Source organism: Anabrus simplex, chromosome 5 (genome assembly GCF_040414725.1).
Source record: "Anabrus simplex isolate iqAnaSimp1 chromosome 5, ASM4041472v1, whole genome shotgun sequence".
In the NCBI taxonomy this organism is placed as follows: domain Eukaryota; kingdom Metazoa; phylum Arthropoda; class Insecta; order Orthoptera; family Tettigoniidae; genus Anabrus; species Anabrus simplex.
Window position 1 is genome coordinate 210879775 of NC_090269.1, and position 25568 is coordinate 210905342.

At 40.5% G+C, this 25568-nt stretch overlaps 1 protein-coding gene across 7 annotated transcripts in view; it reads right to left on the minus strand.

The window, feature by feature from the left end:
- Positions 1 to 8355: 8355 nt before the first annotated feature.
- Positions 8356 to 25568, minus strand: part of Axs (Abnormal X segregation) — a 177344-nt gene continuing 160131 nt past the window's right edge. For all 7 annotated transcript variants that reach the window (XM_067147280.2, XM_067147277.2, XM_067147275.2 and 4 more), the window contains 4 exons: positions 24595 to 24795; positions 19594 to 19785; positions 16558 to 16806; positions 8356 to 8828 (listed from right to left, as the gene is read on the minus strand). In XM_067147280.2, the coding sequence (XP_067003381.1) occupies positions 8751 to 8828; positions 16558 to 16806; positions 19594 to 19785; positions 24595 to 24795 (720 nt within the window). In that variant the 3' untranslated portion in view covers positions 8356 to 8750. The remainder of the gene's footprint in view (positions 8829 to 16557; positions 16807 to 19593; positions 19786 to 24594; positions 24796 to 25568) is intronic.

Sequence of the window (25568 nt, forward strand, 5' to 3'; positions counted from 1 at the left end):
GAGTTGTCTCGGGGAGGTCGGATAGAAAAGATGGCAATTAAGAGGTTTTTTTTTCTGCTAGGGGCTTTACGTCGCACCGACACAGATAGGTCTTATGGCGACGATGGGATAGGCCTAGGAGTTGGAAGGAAGCGGCCGTGGCCTTAATTAAGGTACAGCCCCAGCATTTGCCTGGTGTGAAAATGGGAAACCACGGAAAACCATCTTCAGGGCTGCCGATAGTGGGATTCGAACCTACTATCTCCCGGATGCAAGCTCACAGCCGCGCGCCTCTACGCGCACGGCCAACTCGCCCGGTGCAATTAAGAGTCTGACACAATTAAGTGGAAGCAATGCGAGACTCAGCGAGAGGCCCTGTGGATGCCAATCCCACGCTTTGAAAATGAAATCCCCTTGTAGTCTCCTTTTACGACAGGCAGGGGGATACGGTGGATGTATTCTACCGTCCCACCCGCAGGGGGAGCAGAGACAGGAATCGAACACGGGCTAACCGTCTTGACCACGGCGGATCAGGGAAAGAGGCCTCCAATCACGGTACTTCGAGTCACGCAGACTTAGTCACGCGGAGGAGCTGAAACATACACACGTCCTTCCGCTTCCGCCTGAATCACGCGCGAGATGACTTCATACCCTTCATGCGACTTTCAAGTTCAGCTTAACGTGGGTGTGTTCTACGAACATTCCTCGTATAGCCACAGTATTTTCTGTCACTCCTCGTCATTCATCACAAACATAAATGCACGTTGCAGTGTAAGTAAATTATTACCACAGTCTACTAGACTGTGTTATTACTCTTACCTTTGAGGAGTCATGAACTCATGAATTGTGCGATTGTTCACTGAAAACTTTCAGGAAGCTGTGTGTCTGTCAATGCAGATAATGGTAATTATTGTTTAAGTGGAAGAACAACTAGGCTAATCAGAGGAAAAGTAGAACTCCTACCTTTCGAAGATTAAACGCATTGGCTAAAGAAAGAGAATGGCCGCTAAGGACGTGAAAATAATAATAATAATAATAATAATAATAATAACAATAATAATCATAATAATTTCTTTCTTTCTTTCTTTCTTTCTTCCTTAATCCGTTTACCCTCTAGGGTTGGTTTTTCCCTCGGAGTCAGTGACGGCTCCCACTTCTACCGCCTCAAGGGCAGAGTCCTGGAGCGTGAGACTTTGGGTCGGGTATACAACTGGGGAAAGGACCAGTGCCTCACCCAGGCGGCCTCACATGCTATATTGAACAGGGACCTTATGGGGGATGGGACGATTGGAAGGGATAGGCAAGGAAGAGGGAAGGAAGCGGCCGTGCCCTTAAGTTAGGTACCATCGAGGCATTTGCCTGGAAAAGAAGTGGGAAACCATGGAAAACCACTTCGAGGATGGCTGACATGGAAATCGAACCCCCTCTACTTAGTAGACCTCCCAAGGCTGAGTGGACCCCGTCCCAGCCCTCGTACCACTTTACAAATTTCTTGGCAGAGCCGGGAATCGAACCCGGACCTCCGGGGGTGGTAGCTAATCACACTAACCACTACACCGCAGAGACGGACATAATAATAATAATAATAATAATAATAATAATAATAATAATAATAATAATAATAATAATAATAATAATATGTTACGCCTTACTAACTACTTTTATGGTTTTCGGAGACTCTGAGGTGCCGGGATTATATCGAGCAGGAGTTCTACTACCACGGGGCTGGCGTATTTAAATATGTTCAAATACCAACAGACTGAGGTGGGATCGACCGGTCAATTTGAGCTCGGAAGGCCAGTGTTCCATCTTCCGAACTACTCAGCCGGCGGCGTAAAAAAGTAATAAATAAAAAAATTACAGTATACCGCCCGGGTCCGGGATAGAAGAGATTAAGAGTGAACCAAGCCAGGTGAGGTAGGAAAGATGAATATGAAAAGGTCAGAAGAAGCAAGTGGAAGCAATGCTGGACTCAACTAGAGACCTAACCTCTGCCACCACTTCCTAGGATGCTAACAGAATAGTATACACATTTGTTTTAGTTATCGTTAGCTCATTTAGAGATTTGCTACATCATGTCGGGTTAAGTAGCTCAGACGTTAGAATGCTGGCCTCCTGAGCCCAAAATGGCAGTTTCGATCCTGGCTCAGTCCGGTGCAGATTATATAGAACCTCCACCCAAGATGTTCGTCGAAAGTAATCATAGCTCAACTAGTCTGGCTCTATATATGAGTGGTCAGTGTCTTGGTCTTCGGTCTTCACTGTCCCGGATTCGATTCCCGGCCAGGCGGAGGGATTTTAATCTCAACGCTTTATATCCTAGGGCAGGCATGGCAACCCTTTACCGACTAGCGTGTCACTTAAGCTCTAGTGTATTACGTTTTACTGTCTGGTGTCCCATCGGTTATTTTCTTTTAAAATTATCATGAAACCTCTCATTTGACTTCAATTAGGTGTTAGATTGCATAACATATAAGTCAATTCGACTGAATGTTTCATGACTTTATTTTTCAAACATCAATGAAATGTTCATTTTAAAAACAGGTAAATTTCAAGAATAAGGTATATTTTTGCTTTAACCTAATAAAATTTGTAAAAAAAAAAGGAAAATAATTGACACATACCTTTCCATTAAAGCGTAATGTTAAAATGTTAATGTTAAAGATTTTCGACCTATTTATTACACGTTAAAAACATTAAAATATGTTAGTATGTTGTATGAGGAGCCTCCGTGGCTCAGACGGCAGCGCGTCGGCCTCTCACCGCTGGATACCGTGGTTCAAATCCCGGTCACTCCATGTGAGATTTGTCTGGACAAAGCGTAGGCGGGACAGGTTTTTCTCCGGGTACTCCGGTTTTCCCTGTCATCTTTCATTCCAGCAACACTCTCCATTCTCATTTCATAGCATTTATCAGTCATTAATAAAATCACTTTAGGAGTGGCGACCCCATCGTACTAATAGCCTACATATGATTCATTCATTTCATTCCTGACCCGGTCAATGACTGGTAAACAGGTTGTAGGTTTTCATTTTCAGTATGTTGTATGACGTGCCACAGAAGTTGTGTTCTCGTGTCACCTACTGGCACGAGTGTCATAGGTTCGGCATCCCTGCCCCATTCATGGCAGATGGCGCCCTTCCACGTTTATGTGTTTGTATTACAAAGGCTGAACCAGGCTAGCAATAGCCACACTAGACTATTTAATAAAGCTTGACTTCAGTTTGCTTATTTTTGAGTTCCAAGGACTTTCATGCTCTGAATAGCTATGAATATATTTCTCTTAAATATTTCAAATATGATTGATGTTAGAAGAGGACAAGTGAGACTCTAGAATTAGTATTTGAGATTGTTGAAGGGACAATCTTCTGCTTCTGTTAGCTTTGTCGTAGGAAGATTTAGGGCATGCAGGACAATCTTCTATTTCAAATAGCTTTGTCTTAGGAAGATTTAGAGCATGCACCGTTTTCGTTTCTAACAACGAACAGTTGTAAAAGATATTAGTATTATTTATTTAACACAATTCTGTGCAGAAATACAGAAGGCCCAGAGAAAAATCGTGAGCCTCATGTACAAAGGGCACTAGGAGAGTTTTGCAATATGCAAAAACATATACAATTTTCCCTTGATCTATCTTAAGATGAGATATTATTAATAATGTTTACACAGTTTACACACTGCAGAGTTGCAGACTCCACATCCTTGGACTCTGGTTTATGCTGATGATACCATGGTCTCCTGCGAATCTCGCCAATAACTACATCAGCTAGTCCAACACTGGAAAAGTCTCTTGGATAAATACGGACTGTAACTTAAGGTCAGGAAAACGGAATACTTGGAGTATGGAGAGCAACGAAATGGGTTCATCAATATCGACGATGTTGATCTTCCTAAAACAAATCGGTTTAAATTTTTGGGATCAGTCATTGTTTCAGATTGTGATACAATGCCAGATATAAGGCATAGAGTAAACGCAGCCTGGATGAAAAAGGTCTCAAGTTACGCGAGTTCTTTTCGACCTGAAGATCCCGTTGTAGGCTATTTAAAATCGAAGTTTTATAGAACGGTCGTTCGTCGCCTATACTAGGAACTGTTCCGGCATTCGCCTTAGTGCAGGAGAATCGAAAGCCTTTCTCAGGATAGCCGACAGTGCGGAGGTGCACAGCCACGGTAGAGCCGTGGCCACCCATCCTCTGCTCGCTTCGTCGGTTGGAGTGCAGAGCCATCGCACCATGGACCAGCCGTGGCTACTTGCAGATCGAACAGTTAATTTCTGTGTTTCAAGCATGAAAAGACGAGTGAAATATTTATCTTTGATTGCAAATATTTTGCTTATGAAATAAAAAATATACTGTTATCAGTCACACGTTTCATTAAATCATTTACAAAGCAAAGCAAAGCAAAGCAAAGCAAAGTCTTCTCCGTACAGGCCATAAAGGCCCTTGGAGCAGTGGAAGGTAAAGGCTTCCACTATCCGTAACCTCGGCACTTGATGGGGTAGAGTGGTTAGCTTTACGCCCGGCCGCCTTTGCCCCGAGGAATTAACCTGGTACTCATTTTTGGTGTAGGCTGGGCGAACCTCAGGGCCATATGCACCTCCGGAAGTGGAAATCTCATTTCTTAAATTTTACGACTTCCTGACGGGGATTCGAACCCTTCCGGGCAAACCGAGCACGCCTTTACCGCCTCGGCCAGGCAGCCCCCGATTAAATCATTTACTCCACTACGTATTTCAGAGACTTCGCTGCAAAGTTTGTTTTGTCTATATTATCTACGCTTGTTTAGAATTTTGGCATGGTTTATTTGGTTAGAAAGTTAAAACGTTTTTCTTAGCTTCCTGTAAAATTATGACCTGTGCAGTTAATACGATTTGAAACGATGTTCCTCGTATGATATACAGGTAAGATAGTCGATTGATATCTACGGCAACATATCGCCTAGGAATACAAACCCAACGACAAAGCAAGTTAAATTTTCGAATGGAAAGTTTCGCCCGAATGATTTATAATCTATGCAAAATTGTAGGTCGTGTGGCCTATGGTCATAAGATAATCAGTCATGTAGGAGACAAATAAAAGTAACAGAGAAAAATATTACGGTATGTTGATTACAGGCGAAGGAAAGGCATTCTTCTAATTGAAACACTAGATAAGAGTATTTGTCTCTGGGATGTTACAAGGTGTAACTTATGGGCAGATAACTGATTGCATTGCTTTCGAGTACTTGAGCATTTACTTGTTACATTTTTTTTAAAATTTTACTGTACACTGCACAGAGCAGTGCTCCGTGAAGTTGTCGTGTTTCAGCTGGGGAGTAAATGGTTTTCAATATTATTTTACGTATTGTTCATAGTAAATAACAGGCGGAGTGACCACCCGTGTTAACGTGCTACTGCTATGGAACCAAGCTCAGCATTCGGGAGACGAGTGAGTTCGAACTCCACGGTTAGCTGTGCTAAGAATGGGTTTGTCATTTCTCATTTTCACCTCCAGGCAAATCCCGTGACAGTTCCTATTCACAGGCCACAGACGGTTCCTTCCACTTCCTTACCCAATTTAATTTACCATCATTCATTTCATCTTCATTAGCTCCTCATCTGCGGTTGACAACAGGAAGAGCAGCCGGCCGTAAAAGCATATCAAATATAATTTCATCTCATCTCTTTCCCGAACCCATATGAAGAAACTGGTCTAAGGTGTAGACATGCATTTCTGATAGTAACTGGCCTTGACTACTCTTCAGACCACTAACATCTTTTTCAGCTCCGTTATTCCTAAATAAACCAACTTATAATATTCTAAGTGGAAAAAGTCACCATTGATTTTTCATTGCTAAAGGCATGAAAGAGAAGGCCCTCGGAGGATTGTAAGGAGAGGTTTTCTGCTATCCATTACCTCACCTTTACCCCAGGAATTTGCCTGCTACTTATTTGTGGTGTAGGTTTTGAATCCTATGGCCATGTGCCTCGCCATAAGAGGAAGTCGACATTTTAATTCCTGACGGAGAATAGAACCCGCGTCCTTCTAGGTGAATTGAGTATACCTTTCTTTCATCGACTGAGCAACACCCTCTAGCTCCTCATTGGAAACTTATTTGCTAATCTCTGAGAAACAATGAAGGATCAGAATGCGTCTGTTAAACTAATAACACTTATCTAATGCACTACAGTATACCCACACACATTTTCCTACTGTAGATGGGGGCCACTGTATCATCTACCTGTCGTAAGAGGCGACTAGAAGGGGCCCCAGGGGCTCTTAAGTTGGGAACGTGGATTGGTAACCTAGGAGCCCTTAGCTGAGTCCTGGTATTACTTCCACTTACTGTACTTGTGTCAGGCTACTCACTTTCATCTACCCTATCCGATTTCCCTCGGTCAACTCTTATTATCTTCCGGCTCCGACGTTATTAGAGAGAGTCTTTCATTTTCACGCCTTTCGTGGCCCTTGTCTTTCTCTGGCCGATATCTTCATATTTCGAAGTCTCGGATCCCTTCCATATTTCTCTCTGATTAGGTAGTGTTATATAGAGGATGGTTACCTGGTAGTACTTCCTCTTAAAACAATAATCACCACCACCACCACCTCACACACATTTTATTTATTATATTGGAAAAGCTTTAAGTTCTAAGGAGTGTTGGCCTTAATGTTGTCTGGCTCGTTGGTTCAATGGCTAGCGTTGGATCTGTCTGTTCAGATGACCCTAGGTTCGATTCCTCGCCGAGCCACCGCGTCTAGTTAACGCCTCAAACCTTGAGACTAGGTGTTTGTGTTCGTCTTAATACACATCATTTACAAGAAATATGTTGCATTACAAACTCCAATAGAAACACGCAATGGGTCTAGTGAACACATTCTGCTACACTGAGTTGGCGTAAGCAAAGATATCCTGCCGTAAATCTGGACTTAATTCACGTGCATGCCGGACTGAGAGGCTCAGACGGTTGAGGCGCTGGCCTTCTGACCGCAACTTGGCAGGTTCGATCCTGGCTCAGTCCGGTGGTATTTGAAGGTGCTCAAATACGTCACCCTCGTGTTGGTAGATTTACTGGTACGCAAAAGAACTCCTGCGGGACTAAATTCCGGCACCTCGGCGTCTCCGAAAACCGTGGGATGTAAAGCTAATAGCATTGTTGTTATTATTAATTCACAAGCAATACAAGTTCCAAGTAACTGGAAAAAGGTCTGGGCAGAAGAAGAATTGACCTCACTGTAAGAACGGGATCATCAACCTTTTTATACCAGTGCGAAGAAATATTCCATCTACGGTACAACATTCACTTATTATAGGTCGAAGTACCAAAAGGACGAGATTAACGTCATTGGCTTGATAGTTGGAGCAAGTAACACAACTTCGGACTTCTTTACACTACTGACAATCAATTTCTATAAGGAATTTCAATAACTGTATTATAGACCTATGCAATTATAAAGAACCATAAATAATTGAAATATTTTACTACAATCCACACCTACACTTTTTCCTAAAGCAACCGAAATAATGGTGTAGCATTGCTTTTATGGAAGCTTTTTCGCGTGATATACACATAATAGGGAAATTATATTATTTGTATTTTTGAAGTAATAAATACAATAGCTGTTATGAGACGTCTGAATAAATGTATTCTTCTTTGATTTGATTTTTGTTTAGGTATGCATATGGTATTGTAAAGTTCAATTCATAAGACATTACTTGTCCGAAAAACACTTGAGGAATTACAGCGGTTCGCAATGCTTTGAAAGGAAAAAGAGAGGAATTAAAACAGGAATTGACAATTGCTTAAAAATAAGGGGAATAATGAATTCTGAAAGAATATTATCATTTATGTTTGTGCCCATAATTGTGTTTAAAATTAAACACTTCAAGATGTTTGTTCGTTTATTAATTAGACTATTTCTTCTATATCTGAGACTAAAAGTACATGAATCTTGTATAATGTCTACAGGTATAATATCTTTGGTATAGAAAGGGAACATATTAAAACCATAGTTCATAAACATTTAATCAGACTTCGTCCATATTATTGTCTTAAGTTAACTGAATTGACAAAAGTTTGTAATGTTTTACAAATTTCAGGCAACATATGGCTGTATTTTCTTTTTACTTATTTTGGCAAGAATAATAAATATAATAATACTTTAGAAACATGCCGGTGCCTAGAAGAAAAATTATCACGCCATCACTTATTTAAAGACACAAGATACATTGAGGTTGATTAATTGGAAGAAGACCACAATGATTTCCATGATCAAATCAACCAGAAAAGTACACTTATGCATGTAGCAAAGAATTTGATGGAAATAATACAACAATGTAGTACTTATTTAGAAATGGAAATATAAGGTAGTATTGCAACTAATTGATAGAATCAATGTATTTTTATGTATGTTCATTTATCCAGCGACTTTAAATTCTTGTAGAATTCCAGTATCTTACTCCCTGAGTAACATTTTATTTAATATCTTTTAGCAGCATCAGATTATCAGAAAACTGCCTCACAATCATACTTCAACCTTTTTAAGTACTAAAACTTACTTAATATTTTCTTAAGTCTGCTTAAGTACAAAGTTTGTATATTTACAACATTCAAAATATAAAATGGAGGTAAGTAAACATATGACTCGGAAAAAAATAAATATCACATTGCAAACACTCGTTTGTAGCACATCACGCACTCGCACAGCACAGAGACGACTTCTATATTGATATTCTGCTACTCCTCGGGAGTATTACTGTATCATTTTTCTTTCACTACCTAACCGAAGACGACATTACTGCGATCGTTTATGTGGACCATGAATAGTTCGGTACTTCCTCTGTAGAATCTGGCGCCTATTCTTTAACATTCTCTGTAAGGAGAAAAAAAATACACAGGTTAAAAGAAAAGATCTAGCAGCAAGAACATTCACTGAGTGCCTTTTGAGAGAAAATTAATGAAACAGTCTTTATAGCTACACATTTCATTTTTGTTCTTTTACAACCTTATTCTTTTTCTGAGCGAGCTGAGAAAGATAATTTAACGGTTCCTTTTACGCTGCAACTCGAATGTTGAATCACATGGAAGTTCTTCATCCATCTTTTCATATAGAGTTTTCTACACAGCAGCAAGGTAGATACTGATCTACTGATGTTCTGTCAGAAATTTGCTAAGTGACTTAGGTCTCGAATCTAATCCAACTGTTTGTATAACAATCTTTCATTCCACTTTTTCACAAGTCTTTCGATTAGTACGTTGACGAAATTTAAAAATTTTACATGGTGACCAACCATTCATCGAATAAAATCTCCTAGACGTTACTCTGTTCCAGGGGAGTCTGCTTACAGACGGCTCTGTGTGTTCCAATTCATACTGAAGAGTAATATTTGTGCTAAAAGTTTATGTGCAACTATTAAAAAAATCCTTCAGTGTATCCTAGTTACCTTTTAATCTTTAATTTCAGCCTGACCTCATGTGATTTTCAGGTGAATATTCCAACCTGGGACTCACCGGGATTTAAACCTTGGTCATTCGGGTGGAAATCCAGCAACCAACCTATTGCACCGCGGTAATCTCGTCCTATGCGAACTGCTGTACAACATTGCCACTAATTCCTTTCCTCATTCTCTGGCTAAAATTGAATTCTCCTAAAGCAGTCCTTAACATAGTATTTCATTCTGGCAGGGTACGGCTAAGGGACCACTGTAGACATGTATCGCTGTAAACTTTTGTTTCTCAGTCAAAAACTCAAATCTTCTTTAGAACATTTTTTTTTAAAAACTTCATACACCTTGAAATACTTCTACACTCCCTGACACAGAAAGTGATCGGCTGAAAATTCTTAAGTGCCTGCGAACAATCACTATCGAAAGGAAGGACCATATTATCATAGAGATTTCTTGAATAGTTAATACAATTTGCTAACAAACGGGTGCAATTATATGCTTTTAGATTGAGTTTAAGTACAAATAATAGCTACGAATTGCCCTATACGCTGCTTTCGTAATAAAATAACACTAGCGGCACGTAAGTTTATTAGCGAAGGGTGCATTGGACAGATGCACTATGTTAGAGAGTAAGCAAAGATATATTTTCAGTCATCAATGATCTGCGTTTAGGGCTGTCGCTCAGGTGGCAGATTCCATGTCATTTGTTTACCTAAGCCTTTTCTTAAATATTTTCAAAGAACTTGGAAATTTATCGAATATTTCCATTGATAAATTATTCCAATCCCTCATTCCTCATCCTATGAATGAATATTTGCCACAATTTGTCGTGTTAAATTCCAACTTTATTTGCATGTTATGATCTATCCTACTTTTGAAAGGTCCTCTCAAGCTAATGTCATTTCATGCCATCTCTCCACTGACAGCTCGGAACATACCACTTACTCGAGCATCTCACCTCCTTACTGTCTAATTTTTTAGTATAGACACTGGAGTTTAGGCTCTAATTACTAAGGAACTGATAGGCCTATTTCAAAATGAATTATACCAATATTTTCCTTGTTTAATTCTGCATTAGTGTTTATTAAGATAAATTGTTTTTGAAGTTCATTAATTGTTTTTATTTGTGGTTGTAGTAAATATTGTGCGGTTTTTTGGCTTCTCTGGGAACCACTCAGTTAAAAATATATAGGGCCTACACGGAAATCGACTTATCGGATGGTAATAACATTTTTTGTATGTTATAGCCACATGTATTCGTAGTGTAATACTCAAGTTAAATTTTTCAACCACCCCAAAGAAAGTTCTTATTTTTCTACAGCAACTTTTTCTCAGTCCAGGATAAACGTACAGCAGGAAACTTGGGTTTGTTTTGAAGCACGCAATCGTGGTCATCAGAAACTACAAGCACTGTAACAGTAATGTTGAATTTATAAAGAGTAATATTGATGAGAAGCTGTGTGCGCGTTGGACCGTGCGATTAACAGCAGACAGGGTGATGAAAACTGGTCAGCGTTACTGCGTTCAGTAGTAAACACAGCGCGCAACGAACGCAGTTTTTTGTTTACTTTCAATCTCCTCGTACAGATTCCACTTCCCTTCACCTTTTCTCATAAGGACTTTGGGCGTTCAATTGCAGATTTACAACTGGTTGGCTTCCTAATTTAGGAATGTACAATTTTTATAAGGGTTATTTATATTATTTGCATACCTTTACAATATTTAATTCTGTTAATATTCTTCGTCTGAAGTATCACTGTGCTCCGATGAATCATGTTGATTATGACTGGCTCGAAATGAGGGACACTTTCAGCCAGCCCATCTTTCTCCCAGTGGCAATCTTCCATTTTCTTAGCGTGCTTTCTACATTGTTTCCAGAGTTTAAAAGTGTAGAAATTGACATATTAGGAAAATCCCCCATATATTCCAACAGTTGAGGTGAAGGCTTTTAATTGTGGGGACCGCCTTATTCATGTAAAAATCGTCTATATTTCTTGGTATTGTGGCCAAAGTAAAATCACCGAATTGGATTTTCGAACGCCCCGGCCTCAAACACTGCTTCTTTCTTGACCTGGATTAAATATTTCTAACAATCTCCTTTGAACTGGCTTCTGCTGTATTCACTGATGACAACGATAATCCGTGAAGATCTGCCACTTTCTGGTAGACAGGGAACCGGTGTCGCCTACATTTCCACCTCACTTTGAAGGAAACAAATAGCACACACAACCATTGCAAGTTCGATCTCTGACAAAATCTTGAATTGATGTGTCTAACATGCAGAACACAGGCAGACTGACAAATATAACATGCGGACAAATCGAGGTCACCGGCATTTCACATCACACCTGCCCGGGGCGAGTGTACGCGGCAACCCTGCCTGCTATTAATCGCACGGTCCGACGCACAAATAACTTCCCATCAATATTACTCTTCATAAATTCAGTATTACACTGTACGGTTGACCACGACTGAGTGCTTCAAAATAAAACCAAATTTCCTGTTGTACGTTTACCTTGGGCTGGGAAAAAGTTGCTTTAGACAAATGATAAGGACTTCCCTTAAGAATGGTTGAAAAAGTTGTAACTTGAGTATTACATTACGAATATATGTGACTATAACATATAAAAATGGCATTGCCATTAGATATGTAGTTTTCCATGTATGTATTTTTAAGTGAGCGGTCCCTAGGAAGAAGCCAAAAACCCGGACAATACTTACTATAACCACAAATAAAAAATAATGAACTTCAAAAACAATTTTTCTTATACGCTCTAATTCAGGATTAAACAAGGAAAATACTGGTATAACTAATTTTGAAATAGGTCTATCGGTTCATTCGTAATTAACGCATAAACTCAAGTGTCCATAATTAAAACATGCGACAGTAGTCCCAAGTATTCCGAGCCCCAAGTTTGCAACATTTTCGTAACATTACTCCTATGTCGGAAATCATCGACAACACATCGTGTTGTTTTCTTTTGGATATTTGCTCTTGACATCCAGAATCTTCAAGCTACTGTGAAGCATTGTGGACGTTGCTTTACGGTCTGGACGTGTATGGCCGCATCTGATATCGGTGAGCAGTTTCATCGACAGAACTATGGACAGATTTGCTTATTTGAAGAAGAATGTAGAGAAACAGTGTTTGGGAAAGATTACTACTTCCAGCACCACAACGATCTCATTCATACTGCTGAGATTGTCCGTCCCCGGGTGCTTTATAATATGCCTAACACCCTAAGAATTCCAGCATAGTCCATCGATCTCAATCCTATTGAGCATCTCTGGAAAACTGGAAATCAGAGTACGAAGACACCACATAAATCTCAGCCAAAATAATCGCTTTTGAAGGAATGGTATAATATTGGAGCAGAAACAACTGGAAATCTGGTGCCAAATATAAGCAAGAGACTGAAGGAAGCGATTCACAGTGATACAACAAGTATTGACGGACGGAATTCATCATTTTTGTTTTCGTTCAAAAATATTAATGTTACGTGAGTGTACGAATATTTTTGTCTGGCTTAAAATATTTATTTTTTTGTATAAAGAACGTTAACATTGTATTATTAATGTGTCCATACGTACAAGTGATCAGTTATTTTTATGTATGTTGTTGTTGTGTGAGTCATCAGTCCATAGAGTGGTTTGATGCAGCCCTCCATGCCACCCTATCCCGTGCTAACTTTTTCATTTCTACGTAACTATTGCATCCTACATCTGCTCTAATCTGCCTGTCATATTCATACCTTGGTCTATCCCTACCGTTCTTACCACCTACACTTCCTTCAAAAACCAACTGAACAAGTCCTGGGTGTCTTAAGATGTGTCCTACCATTCTATCTCTTCTTCTCGTCAAATTTAGCAAAATCGATCTCTTCTCGCCAATTCGATTCAGTATCTCTTCATTTGTGATTCGATCTATCCATCTCACCTTCAGCATTCTTCTGTAACACCACATTTCAGAAGCTTCTATTTTCCTTCTTTCTGAGCTAGTTATCGTCCATGTTTCACTTCCATACAATGCCACGCTCCACACAAAAGTCTTCAAAAACATCTTTCTAATTCCTATATCAATGTTTGAAGTGAGCAAATTTCTTTTCTTAAGAAAGCTCTCCCTTGCTTGTGCTAATCTGCATTTTATGTCCTCCTTACTTCTGCCATCGTTAGTTATTTTACTACCCAAGTAAGAATATTCATTTACTTCCTTTAAGACTTCAATTCCTAATTTAATATTACCTGCATCACCTGCCTTCGTTCGACTATACTCCGTTACTTTTGTTTTGGACTTATTTATTTTCATCTTGTACTCCTTACTCAAGACTTTGTCCATACCATTCAGCAGCTTCTCAAGATCTTCTGCAGTCTCAGATAAAATAACAATATCATCGGCAAATCTCAAGGTTTTGATTCCCTCTCCTTGGATTGTGATTCCCTTTCCAAATTCCTCTTTGATTTCCTTTACTGCCTGTTCTACGTAAACATTGAAAAGGAGGGGGGACAAACTGCAGCCTTGCCTCACTCCTTTCTGGATTGCTACTTCTTTTTCAAAGCCCTCGATTCTTATTACTGCAGACTGATTTTTATACAGATTGTAGATAATTCTTCGTTCTCGGTATCTGATCCCAATCACCTTCAGAATCTTAGATAGCTTGGTCCAATTAACATTATCGTATGCCTTTTCTAGATCTACGAATGCCATGTACGTGTGCTTGTCCTTCTTGATTCGATCCTCTAAGATCAGACGTAAAGTCAGGATTGCTTCACGTGTTCCTACATTTCTTCTGAAGCCAAATTGATCTCCTCCCAACTCAGCTTCAACTTGTTTCTCCATTCTTCTGTAAATAATACGTGTTAAAATTTTGCAGGCATGAGATACTAAACTGATGGTGCGGTAGTTTTCACACCTGTCAGCACCGGCTTTCTTGGGAATAGATATAACAACATTCTGACGAAAATCGGATGGGACTTCTTCTGTCTCATACATCTTACACACTAAATGGAATAACCTTGTCATGCTGGTTTCTCCTCAGGCAGTCAGTAATTCAGAGGGAATGTCATCAATTCCAGGTGCCTTGTTCCTATTTAGATCGTTCACAGCTCTGTCAAACTCTGAACTCAAAATTGGATCTCCCATTTCATCAGCATCAACAGCCTCTTCTTGTTCCAGAACCAAATTATATACTTCTTTACCTTGATACAACTGTTGGATATGTTCCTGCCATCTTTCTGCTTTATCTTCTTTCCCTAGAAGTGGGTTTCCACCTAAGCTCTTAATATTCATACACCTAGATTTCCTTTCTCCAACGGTTTCTTTGATTTTCCTGTATGCAGCATCTACCTTTCCTAGAACCATACAACCTTCGACATCCTTGCACTTTTCCTTAAGCCATTCTTCCTTAGCTACCTTGCACTTTCTATCCACTTGATTCTTTAATCGCCTGTATTCTTTTCTGCCCTCTTCATTTCTAGCATTATTGTGTTTTCGTCGTTCATCAGTCAGGTCTAGTATCTCCTGAGCTATCCACTGATTCTTAGTTGATCTTTCTTCCTTCCTAACATTTCTTCAGCAGCCCTACCGACTTCATTTTTCGTGACTATCCACTCTTCCTATATTGTGTTTCCTTCAGCTTTTCCATTTAGTCCTTGTGCAACATGTTCCTTGAAACAATCCCTCACACTCTTTTCTTTCAACTTGTCTAGATCCCATCTTTTTGCATTCTTTCCTTTCTTCAATTTCTTCAGCTTCAGATGGCATTTCATGACCAACAAGTTGTGGTCAGAGTCCACGTCTGCTCCTGGGAAAGTTTTGCAATCCAACACCTGGTATCTGAATCTCTGCCTAATCATAATGAAGTCTATTTGATACCTTCCAGTGTCTCCGGGTTTCGTCCACGTATACAGCCGTCGTTTGTGGTGTTTGAACCAAGTATTGGCAAGGACTGAATTATGATCAGTGCAGAATTCAACCAGCCAACTTCCTCTTTAGTTCCTTTGTCCCAATCCGAATTCTCCTACTGTATTAACTTCTCTTCCTTGGCCTACCACTGCATTCCAGTCTCCCATCACAATTAGATTCTCGTCACCTTTTACATATTGTATTAAATCTTCTATCTCTTCATATATTCTTTCGACTTCCTCATCATCCGCTGAGCTGGTAGGCATATAGACCTGCACTATTGTGGTGGGCATTGGTTTGGTGTCTATCTTGACGACAATAATTCTTTCTCTATGCTGGTCGTAATAGCTTACCCGCTGCCCTATTTTCTTATTCATTATTAAACCAACTCCTGCATTACCCCTGTTTGATTTTGTGTTTATAATTCGGTAGTCGCCTGACCAAAAATCCTATTCTTCCTGCCAACGTACTTCACTTATACCAACTACATCTAACTTTAGTCTATCCATCTCCCTTTTCAGATTCTCTAATCTACCACGACGATTCAAACTTCTAACATTCCACGCTCCGACTCGCAGAATGTCAGTATTCATCTTCCTGATGATCGCTCTCTCTCGTGTAGTCCCCACCCGGAGATCCGAATGGGGGACTAGTTTACCTCCGGAATATTTTACCCGGGAGGAAGCCATCATCAGTACATCATTCATAGAGAGAGAGCTGCATGTCCTCGGGAGTGAGTTAGTTACGGCTGTAGTTTCCCGTTGCTTTCAGCCGTGTAGCAGTATCAACACAGCTAAGCCATGTTGAGTATTATTACAAGGCCATATCAGTCAATCATATAGACTGCCGCCCTTGCAACTTCCGAAAGGCTGCTACCCCCTTTCGATGAACCATCCTTAGTCTGGTCTCTCAACAGATACCCATGCGATATGGTGCACCTGCGGCTCGGCTACCTGCATCATTGGGACACGCAAGCCTCCCCACCGCGGCAAAGTCACATGGTTCGCAGGAGAGGATTTTTATGTATATCAGAAGTATTTGTTTGTTTGCATGTATTGGGAGTTCCACAAATATTGGTCGTTTCTTAGTGGTTGTACGAATACTTACTTCTATGTCAGTATATCGACTATAAATATGAATAATTTATGAAAATAAGAGAAAGAGTAGAACACTCTACAGAGTCTGTAAAATTGACCGAGAAGTTAGTTTTCTGAACAACCCGAAAAAATTAGAGACTTTACACAGTATCTTACCTCATTCTTGAGCGCCTGTTTAGACTGGTAATTGTTCTTGGCAAGCGCTATCCGCACCCACTCTGGTTTATCTGGGATCACTTTGTGAAGTATATGCCGTATTACTAGCAGAAGATGCTCCAGAAACACGAAGAACAGCACCCATTCGACAGCACCAACATCGGGTCGCTGTTGACGAAGTTGAGGGTTGATGCACATGAGGCCGCAGTTAGTCATCACTGACATTGCTCCTATGGCCTCGAATGCGCGCTGTAACAGTCGATTACACCAAACTAGAATAAAATTTCATGTCGAACGTGCTTCTTCTATCATACATCTCATGGAAGGTGTTCTAATAGATAAATAAAAGTAGGTACTAAACTTCACTGGTGTGCTAAAACGTCTACCGACGACCGATGTAATGTATTTACACAGTGACTATTCAGAATATTGCTAATATGTACTCTTGATGGAATGTTCTACCTGCAGTGTTCTGTTATCAATGAATTTCTATTGCTATTATAATCATAATCATCATCATCATCATCATTGTTGTTATTGTTCGAAAAGGGAATAATAGAAAAACAGTCCTATTTTTCAGATTGTGTCAGTTCCAAAAACAAAGAATACATTAAGCTCTCACTGAATCGAAAAGTCTGCCTTATTAATTTGTTTTGTAGTCTAGTTAGTAAACCACTGTAAAACTCCCATAATAAAACAGTCATTGTAATTCGACAAGATTACTGGTTTTATATTTGGATGTAAGATGATACAAAAGCAATGGTTTTTGCGACTTAAGGAGATTCTTAGTAGGCTATGACTGACCTAGAAACAATGGTATATTTTACAACTTATAGTTACTGTACCAAATCATTTCATATGACTATCCCTTGTTTGATTAGAGAGCTCCGGACGCTGTAAGAAGATAATTACTACCAACATATGTTAACATGCTAAATTTAACTCCGAATAGTGATTAAATGCAGTTCGCAAAAAATTCGAACTAGAACTTACTTTTTCATTGTCTCACTGATCAACAATACGATGATTCATGTAGCCTTTTACAATTTTACAACTTTGGCTGAAATTAACGTGTTGACGAGTACTGAAAACACCTTAACTGCAAATGAATCAATCGTGCAACACTCTACTGAGTAATATGCCTGGATTATTAAATTACAAATTCAAAAGACCTTGGTTTATGTTTAGTGATCAAAGCAAATCAATAAGTACTATCGTTAGAAATATAGATTAAATCAATCGGCTCTATCCGCTGTGAGTGTGGTAAATGTAGGACTGCACAGTCTAATAATAATAATAATAATAATAATAATAATAATAATAATAATAATAATAATAATAATAATAATAATTTTGCTTTACGTCCCACTAACTCCTTTTATGGTTTTCGGAGACGCCGAGGTGCAGGAAATTTAGTCCCGCAGGAGTTCTTTTACGTGTCAGTAAATCTTCTAGACACGAGGCTGACGTATTTGAGCAGCTTCAAATACCACCGGACTGAGCCAGGATCGAACCTGCCAAGTTGGGGTCAGAAGGCCAGCGCCTCTACCGTCTGAGCCACTCAACCCAGCAGATTGCACAGTCTAAAACTTGTGTTCATGATATTAAACGACGTTCAGCTTTATAGAAGAAATCGTTGGGCTGATTAAGCCACAAGACATGATCATCATCTAGCATATCAGAGGATATTAAAGAAAGCGGATATACGACTGTACATAGAACATATAGAGTAAAAATTGGAGGACCTAGTTAGAAATAATGAAAACAATATTCCACCAGAGATCAAATTCGTAGCTTGGTTTTGCGTAAGGCGGGGCAACATTATAGATTATTTCAAAACTATGATGGAAGATATTTGACTACAAATATCCCCACGTTATATCTTTCAATACAATTTAATTGTGAGAAAATCAGGAGTCTAGTACGAAGTGAGTATCTTGAGAATCATTGATTCCGTTTCCTTCGTAAATACTGCTGCTTACGGTCACATCTACTTGGAATCTATTGTCAGGAAGTTACTTTTACAATGTGGGTATTACTGTATGTCCATCATTCCCCCCCCCCCCCCTTCTTTCTAAGACCAAGTAGGCAAGTAGTCACTGCAATTTCCCCATCCACTCCTGGCTAATGTCCGGCTACATGGCTAAATGGTTAGCGTGCTGGCCTTTGGTCACAGGGGTCCCGCGTTCGATTCCCGGCAGGGTCGGGAATTTTAACCATAATTGGTTAATTTCGCTGGCACTGGGGCTGGATGTATGTGGGGTCTTCATCATCATTTCATCCTCATCACGACGCGCAGGTCGCCTACGGGAGCCAAATCAAAAGACCTGCATCTGGCGAGTCGAACTTGTCCTCGGACACTCCCGGCACTAAAAGCCATACGCCATTTCATTTCATTTTTCCTGGCTAATTTCTTTGTGGATACCTGCAGAAGTTTGTTCTCCAAGAATGCTCGCTTGGATCTCAGAAAAAATAGAAGTTAACCACACCAACAACCACATACTCCAAGAAGTGTGGCAGAATATGGAGAGGCGGGTGCCGCTGTATTTGTATGAAGGTGACGAACTATTGTAACATTATGTTTTAGATGATGAGGTAAATACTCTGATTACTCGACAGAAACCCTTTTGACAACGAGTTAAAAACCTGTGGTGCAACAGCTCATTAGGACCTTGCCCTGCCAAGTCACCCAGATGACCAGAAGATACTGTAGTGTTACGTGGTCAGCGTGACTATAACTTCAGTCGTATTGCTGGACTTCCGTGATCGATAAATCAGACAGCTTCTCAGTTAGTCTCACGAGCCCTCAGTTCAGAACCAAAATAAGAAGAACTATGGGACCGGTTTTTTTGGTAGTACAGTTTTGATTTAATTAATGATGGTTTATATAAACGGCTCTGAAGAATATTGATCTAAGAGAGAAAAAATATCGTATTATTCCTTAGTATTTACGAGCATTTGGATCATTATTTAGAGTGAGCAAGCATTTATAAACTTTCTACCTGTGAATAGATTAGAAAAATTAATGTAGCATACCTGCCATGCTCCCGTATCTTTCACTCTTTTGGTCATGGGCCTCTGGAAGACTCGGCACAGTTTGAAGGCGTCTGCACGTATTTCGATAATATTGTTTACTACAGCCCAAAAGGCTGCTATTGGATAGACGGACGAGAAGAGAAGTACATAGCCGAGCTGCACGAATAACTCCAAGTAATCATCATACGTGCCCTGAAATAAAAAAGTAAAAAATCAGCAAGAATAAATTATTGTGGAGATATAAGTACTTTGACAAAAATTGCTCTAGGGCGAAGTACGGAGGTGGTGGTAGTTGTTTTCAGGGATAAAATCAAACATATTGTCAGTCCTTCAGCCTTATTTCTAGTCCCTTGAAGAATGAGGGTATTGGCTGAAGAAAATGAAGCAGTAAAGGAGGGATCCTATCATGACCTCGCAAAATGAGGACTACTACTATAACAGCTTGATTTTCTGGAAAACATAATGCTCGAGAATTCATCGCGCATGTAGAGAGAGAGGGAGAGAGAGAGAGAGAGAGAGAGAGAGAGAGAGAGAGAGAGAGAGAGAGAGAGAGAGAGAGAGAGAGAGAGAGAGAGAGAGAGCGTGACTGCCTGTTGAGCCGTTGGGCTTTGATCTATCCCCAGAATCATCGCACCGTTTCCCAGCGGAGCTCATTTCTTCCCCCGACCCGAGGGTACCGTCCGTCTTCAGAGGTTTTACCCGAAAACCACGGACTTTCTTCAGGGTCTGTCTTCCAGCCTATTCGTTTCGTAAATGTGTCGGTTCCAGTTCTTTTATGACTTTCTCAGTCTCAGTCAGCCATGTGGTGCGGACACACTTGTTTTACCAGGTCACAGGTGATTGGTCAGTCTTTTGGGAGACAATCTTGCCAATTGATCGTAGAAAGCTACCGTTCTTTTCGCGGCATAGTCAGAGATCCTTCCTATCTGGGAGTAGATCTCTGAATTGTGACGTCACCGGTATTCTTCCAGTACCGGACCTAGGATCCGTCTGAAAATTCTTATCTGACTAAGTCCTGACACTAAGTCCTGCTTTGGTCGCTTCTCCTCTGAGATAATTGACCTGGATTGCCGCTATTTCCCGATTCAGCGATCCATGCCATGTTCTCTGCAAAGACCAGATAATCTACTGCCTGCCCTTTCCTCTTGTGTCCCAGCTAGCACTCTCCAAATTGACTAGTTCCTTGCGCTGTTCTCTCAACTTTTTAAAGAACGCAGTTAAAGAGGAGGTGGGAAAGTCTGTCACGTTATCTGGCATCTGTTTTAATCTCGAAGGTTTACGAGATCTAAGCTATGAACTTAACCTTGGAGTGAGTGCCAGTTAGGGTTTGTAGAACGAGTCTTGGGGTTCTGTTGTCTACTCCTAGTTCCTTGAAAATTTTACCTTGGCTGTGTCTCTCCGCGGAGTCGCAGGCCTTCCAAAGAAACAGAGATTTTTTTTTGTAACTGTGCAGTAGCACCATTCGAGCAATGATAATTGCCATGTTAACATTCGTCCAGTGGCCGGTAAAATACGCACCACTCAGCGTTATATAACAGTCATAGAAACCTATTTCTGGTGAATTAAGGGACTAAAATCTTACCTGGCATTAAAAGTCATACAAAAGTGACGCCCTTCAGCTGTCAAACACACTTTCCACCTCTTAAACAGGTTTGCAGACTATCTACGAACCTCAGCCTGTGAAATGTTCAATATAATTTGCCGAATGTTCTCCTGTAGTTCTGTTGTGTGAGGGTTGTTAGCGTACACCAGGGCCTCTCAGGGTGCATGCAGCAGTGCACTGCGCGGTGCAAGATGCAAAAGACGACTTCGCTTGCTTGACCAGAGTGCAGACCCCACTCCTCGATTTGGAGCAATAGCGCTGTCTATCTCTTTCCCCACGCCTGTCTCGCTCGCTTCGCCTGTTTCCCTCTTCCTCATTTGCTCCGTAGCGCTCCAAATCCGAACCGAGTTGAACCGAGCTTAGCCGAGTCACCCCGAGGCGACGCGCTGGTCCGAGCCGAGCCGAGCCGAGTGAAACCGATGCACTGTGCACAGGACCTCTGCGCAGCAGTTTGCACGCGTGAGATTTTGGGTGTTTGAGAGGCCTTGGCGTACACCGTTGATTTCGGCATTCCTTACAGGGATTTAAAAAGGGGGTCTAGCAGTGACGGATTTAGATGCACTTCTTTCCAAGAGAGTTCCCATTTCGTCGAGCTTTTTCCTATGTTAACACAATTCATCTCCTACTGTTATTTTCATTAAGAACGGACTCAGTGACAACATGGAAGTCGGACACCAGGAAATCTGTGCATGAATTGAAACCGAACTTCCATGACAGACGAATAATCGCGAAGCATTCCACAATGTTCTAATGTAAAACATCACCTTTTAAGCACTAACAGCGTTCATACAGAAATTACAGTGCCAAAATAAACGCGTTTACGCTATAGTGATCACAACAACACTAAACGCTTATCGAAGTCATACGGTGACTTCCTTCATCAGTGTCGCATATTAATGTTATATCAACCCGCTCAGCAGTCGGTCAGACGCTGAAGGTAACACAGCAATTCAATTTGCTCTACGTCACACCGACACAGGTAGGTCTTATGACGACGATAGAATAGGAAAAAGGGCAAGGAGTAGGGAAGGAGGCGACCGTCACCTTAATTAAGGCACAGCCCCACCATTTGCTTGGTGTGAAAACGGGAAACCATGGACGGAAAAACATCTTCTAGGCTGCCGACAGTGGAGTTCGAACCCACTATCTCCCGAATGCAGTGACCCAAACCACACAGCAACTTGTTCAGTGATCACACCGCTGCCATGGCTGCAAGTGGCGAGATTACCGTACGACTAGCATCACTCATACCGTGTGCAAATTTCATATAAAGATCCTGTAGAAGTGACAACGGTTAGCTTAATTATGGTTTCTAAATTCTCCTTTAAATCTTGGAGGCCATTCTGTGGTCATGCTTGTGAAATTATGTTCAAAGTGAGCATACTAAAACTCTGAACAATGAATACGGTACATCTTAAAAACTGAATGTTGTAAAGACAGTTTCAGAAGCTACAAGAGTGGGAACATCACTGATGACAAATACACTGAAAGAGGGAGGTTCGAGTTTGGCGAGGGTTGAGCACGTTTTCAGTATCCCAACCGGGAAACATCTAGCTCACCTGTAAAATAACAAGAAATAAAACAAAACCTACATATTCCTATCGATGATTTGATATATTATTTGTTATCCTTTTATTCATTGTGCTCGATACGCAATTGGCTCGATAGAAACTAAATGACCGAGCTCGATAGCTGCAGTCGCTTAAGTGTGGCCAGTATCCAGTATTCGGCAGATAGCGGGTGCGAACCCCGCTGTCGGCAGCTCTGAAGATGGTTTTCTGTGGTTTCCCATTTTCACACCACGAAAATGCTGGGGCTGTACTTTAATTAAGGCCACGGCCGCTTCCTTCCCACTCCTAGCCCTTTCCTTCCCATCACCACCATAAGACCTATCTGAGTCCGTGCGACGTAAAACAACTTGTAAAAAAAAAAAAAAAAAAAAAAAAAAACTAAATGTCGCCAACGTACAGTTTCATACAACCTGTATACTACCTACTGCTATTTGTTTCACGTCGCACCGACTTAGATCTTATGGTAACGATGGGATAGGTCTAGGACTGGGCAGGGACCGATCGTGTCGTGCCTGGCTTGAAAATGGGAATCCACGGAAAATCATCTACGGGGCTGCCGACAATGCCGTTAGAACCCACCGTCTCTTGAATGCAAGCTCACAGGTACGTGAATCGAACCGCGTAGCCAAGACAATGGGGTTAGCATCCACCGTCTCGTAAATGCAAGCTCATAGCTACGTGAATCGAATCACGTAGCCAGATCACTCTGTACTTGTACATTATTGCTTCCATTCCTTGTTGTCTGTCTGTTAGGTCATCAACCCAGAGGCTGGTTGGATCCTCAAATAGCACCACTAAAGACTCTGCAGTTATAGGGAAACTGCAAAAACTAACGGCAGAGCCCGAATGAGGCATACTAGGCAAGATGAGGAGCGAGGTAGTTTGCCATTTCTTTCCTCACTGGACCAGAAGGCGCTACTGCAGCACGACTGATCCTATGAGCAACACCTTTCATAACACGTAGACACTAGTTGTGCTCCAAATGCCATTACTCAGCACCACCGACATCCCTGCAGCTTCCATATTGTCACAGCCATGGATGAGACTGGGACTGCTGTGGAAGCTACACTCTGCTTGTTATGCGGTGATTTTATAACAGTTTGACACTGGGCCACGAGAAATGCGAGGCTTGGGAATGCCTCCTACTCCCTTATGTGTACGGCTATTTCCTGGTCGCTAGGATTTAGGAGGACGTTTACAAAAAGTCTAACAATAAATGTAAATTCCAGTATTCTAGTGAAATCGGCTCCCGGATGAAACTCTTTACATCGATCTGTTTTCAGACCAACGTTGCTTTACGGGAGTGAAAGCTGGGTGAACTTAGGATATCTTATTCATAAGTCAGAAGTAACAGATATGAAAGTAGCGAGAATTATTGCTGGTAAAACAGGTGGGAACATTGGCAGGAGAGTACTCGGAATGAGGAGATAAAAGCTAAGTTAGGAATGAACTCAATGTATGAAGCTGTACGAAAAAACCGGCTTCGGTGGTGGGGTCATGTGAGGCAAATGGAGGAGGACAGGTTACCTAGAAGAATAATGGACTCTGTTACGAAGGGTGAGAGACCTACTGAGAGACCAAGACGACGATGGTTAGACTCTGTTGCTAACAGTTTAAAGGTAAGAAGTATCTAAGTAAATAAGGCCACAGTACCAGTTGCAAATGGAGGATTATGGCGACGATTAATAAATTCACAGAGTGTTGTAGACTGAATGCTGAAAGGCATAACGTTCTATAATAATGATGCATACATATGGTAAAATAAATAGTAATAGCTGAACTAGAGTTATTGCAACACAACTTACCTTAGTGACGACAAATTCTTACCTCAAAGTAGTCCATTTCTCCCTCTTTGTCGGCTTGCTTAATGCGAGGATCACATATATCCAGCTCTGGAACAATTTCCATTAAGTGTAACAAAGCCGGATCCGTGTCAGATAGCTTCCGCTTAGCTTTTGGTTTCATGTTAAGAGAGAAATCGCCAGACTCATACCCGAACAGCTTCTCGGAGTTAAAAATCTTGCTCATCTGTAAAATAACAAGGAATAAAACAACACCTACATATTCTGATCTCCATGATTTAAGTTTACAAAGCTACTTCTTAATAATAATAATAATAATAATAATAATAATAATAATAATAATAATAATAATAATAATAATAATAATAATAATAATAATAATAATAATAATACATTATTAGTACATTCACAGAGGGTTGCAGACTGCTGAAAGGCATACCGGTTTATAATAATGTATATAGTAAAATCAACAGCAATAGCTGAAAAATATTATTATTATTATTATTATTATTATTATTATTATTATTATACATATTTTAAAGGGAGAAAGGCATTTCAATAAAGAGATAAAGCCTTAGTTAAAAATTAACTGGATGGATAAAATTGTGTTACAACCGGTTTCTGTTGTAAGTGAATGGAGGTGGTTAGATTACCAAGAAAAACAACTGATTCAGTCATAAAAGACAAGAGAAGCTGAGGGAGATCCAGAAGATGACGATTATACTTATTTTTTTCTCAGTATATAAGGAACCTTTCTTCTTCTTCATTTCTTTCAACTTGGAGCTAACGTAAACCAAAATGCGATAAGACAATCAACTCCACATGGTCCGACAACACTCACAGATACACTGACTGAACCAGATTTAAGAACTATGTTGGATTTACTTACTGCTGCCCACAAACTGAGGATTATCGTTCGTTGTCTCTACTTAACGACGCGTCCATCTTCATAGCTGAAGTCTAAGCTATACGTGAAGCAATGTATTACAGTCGACACAC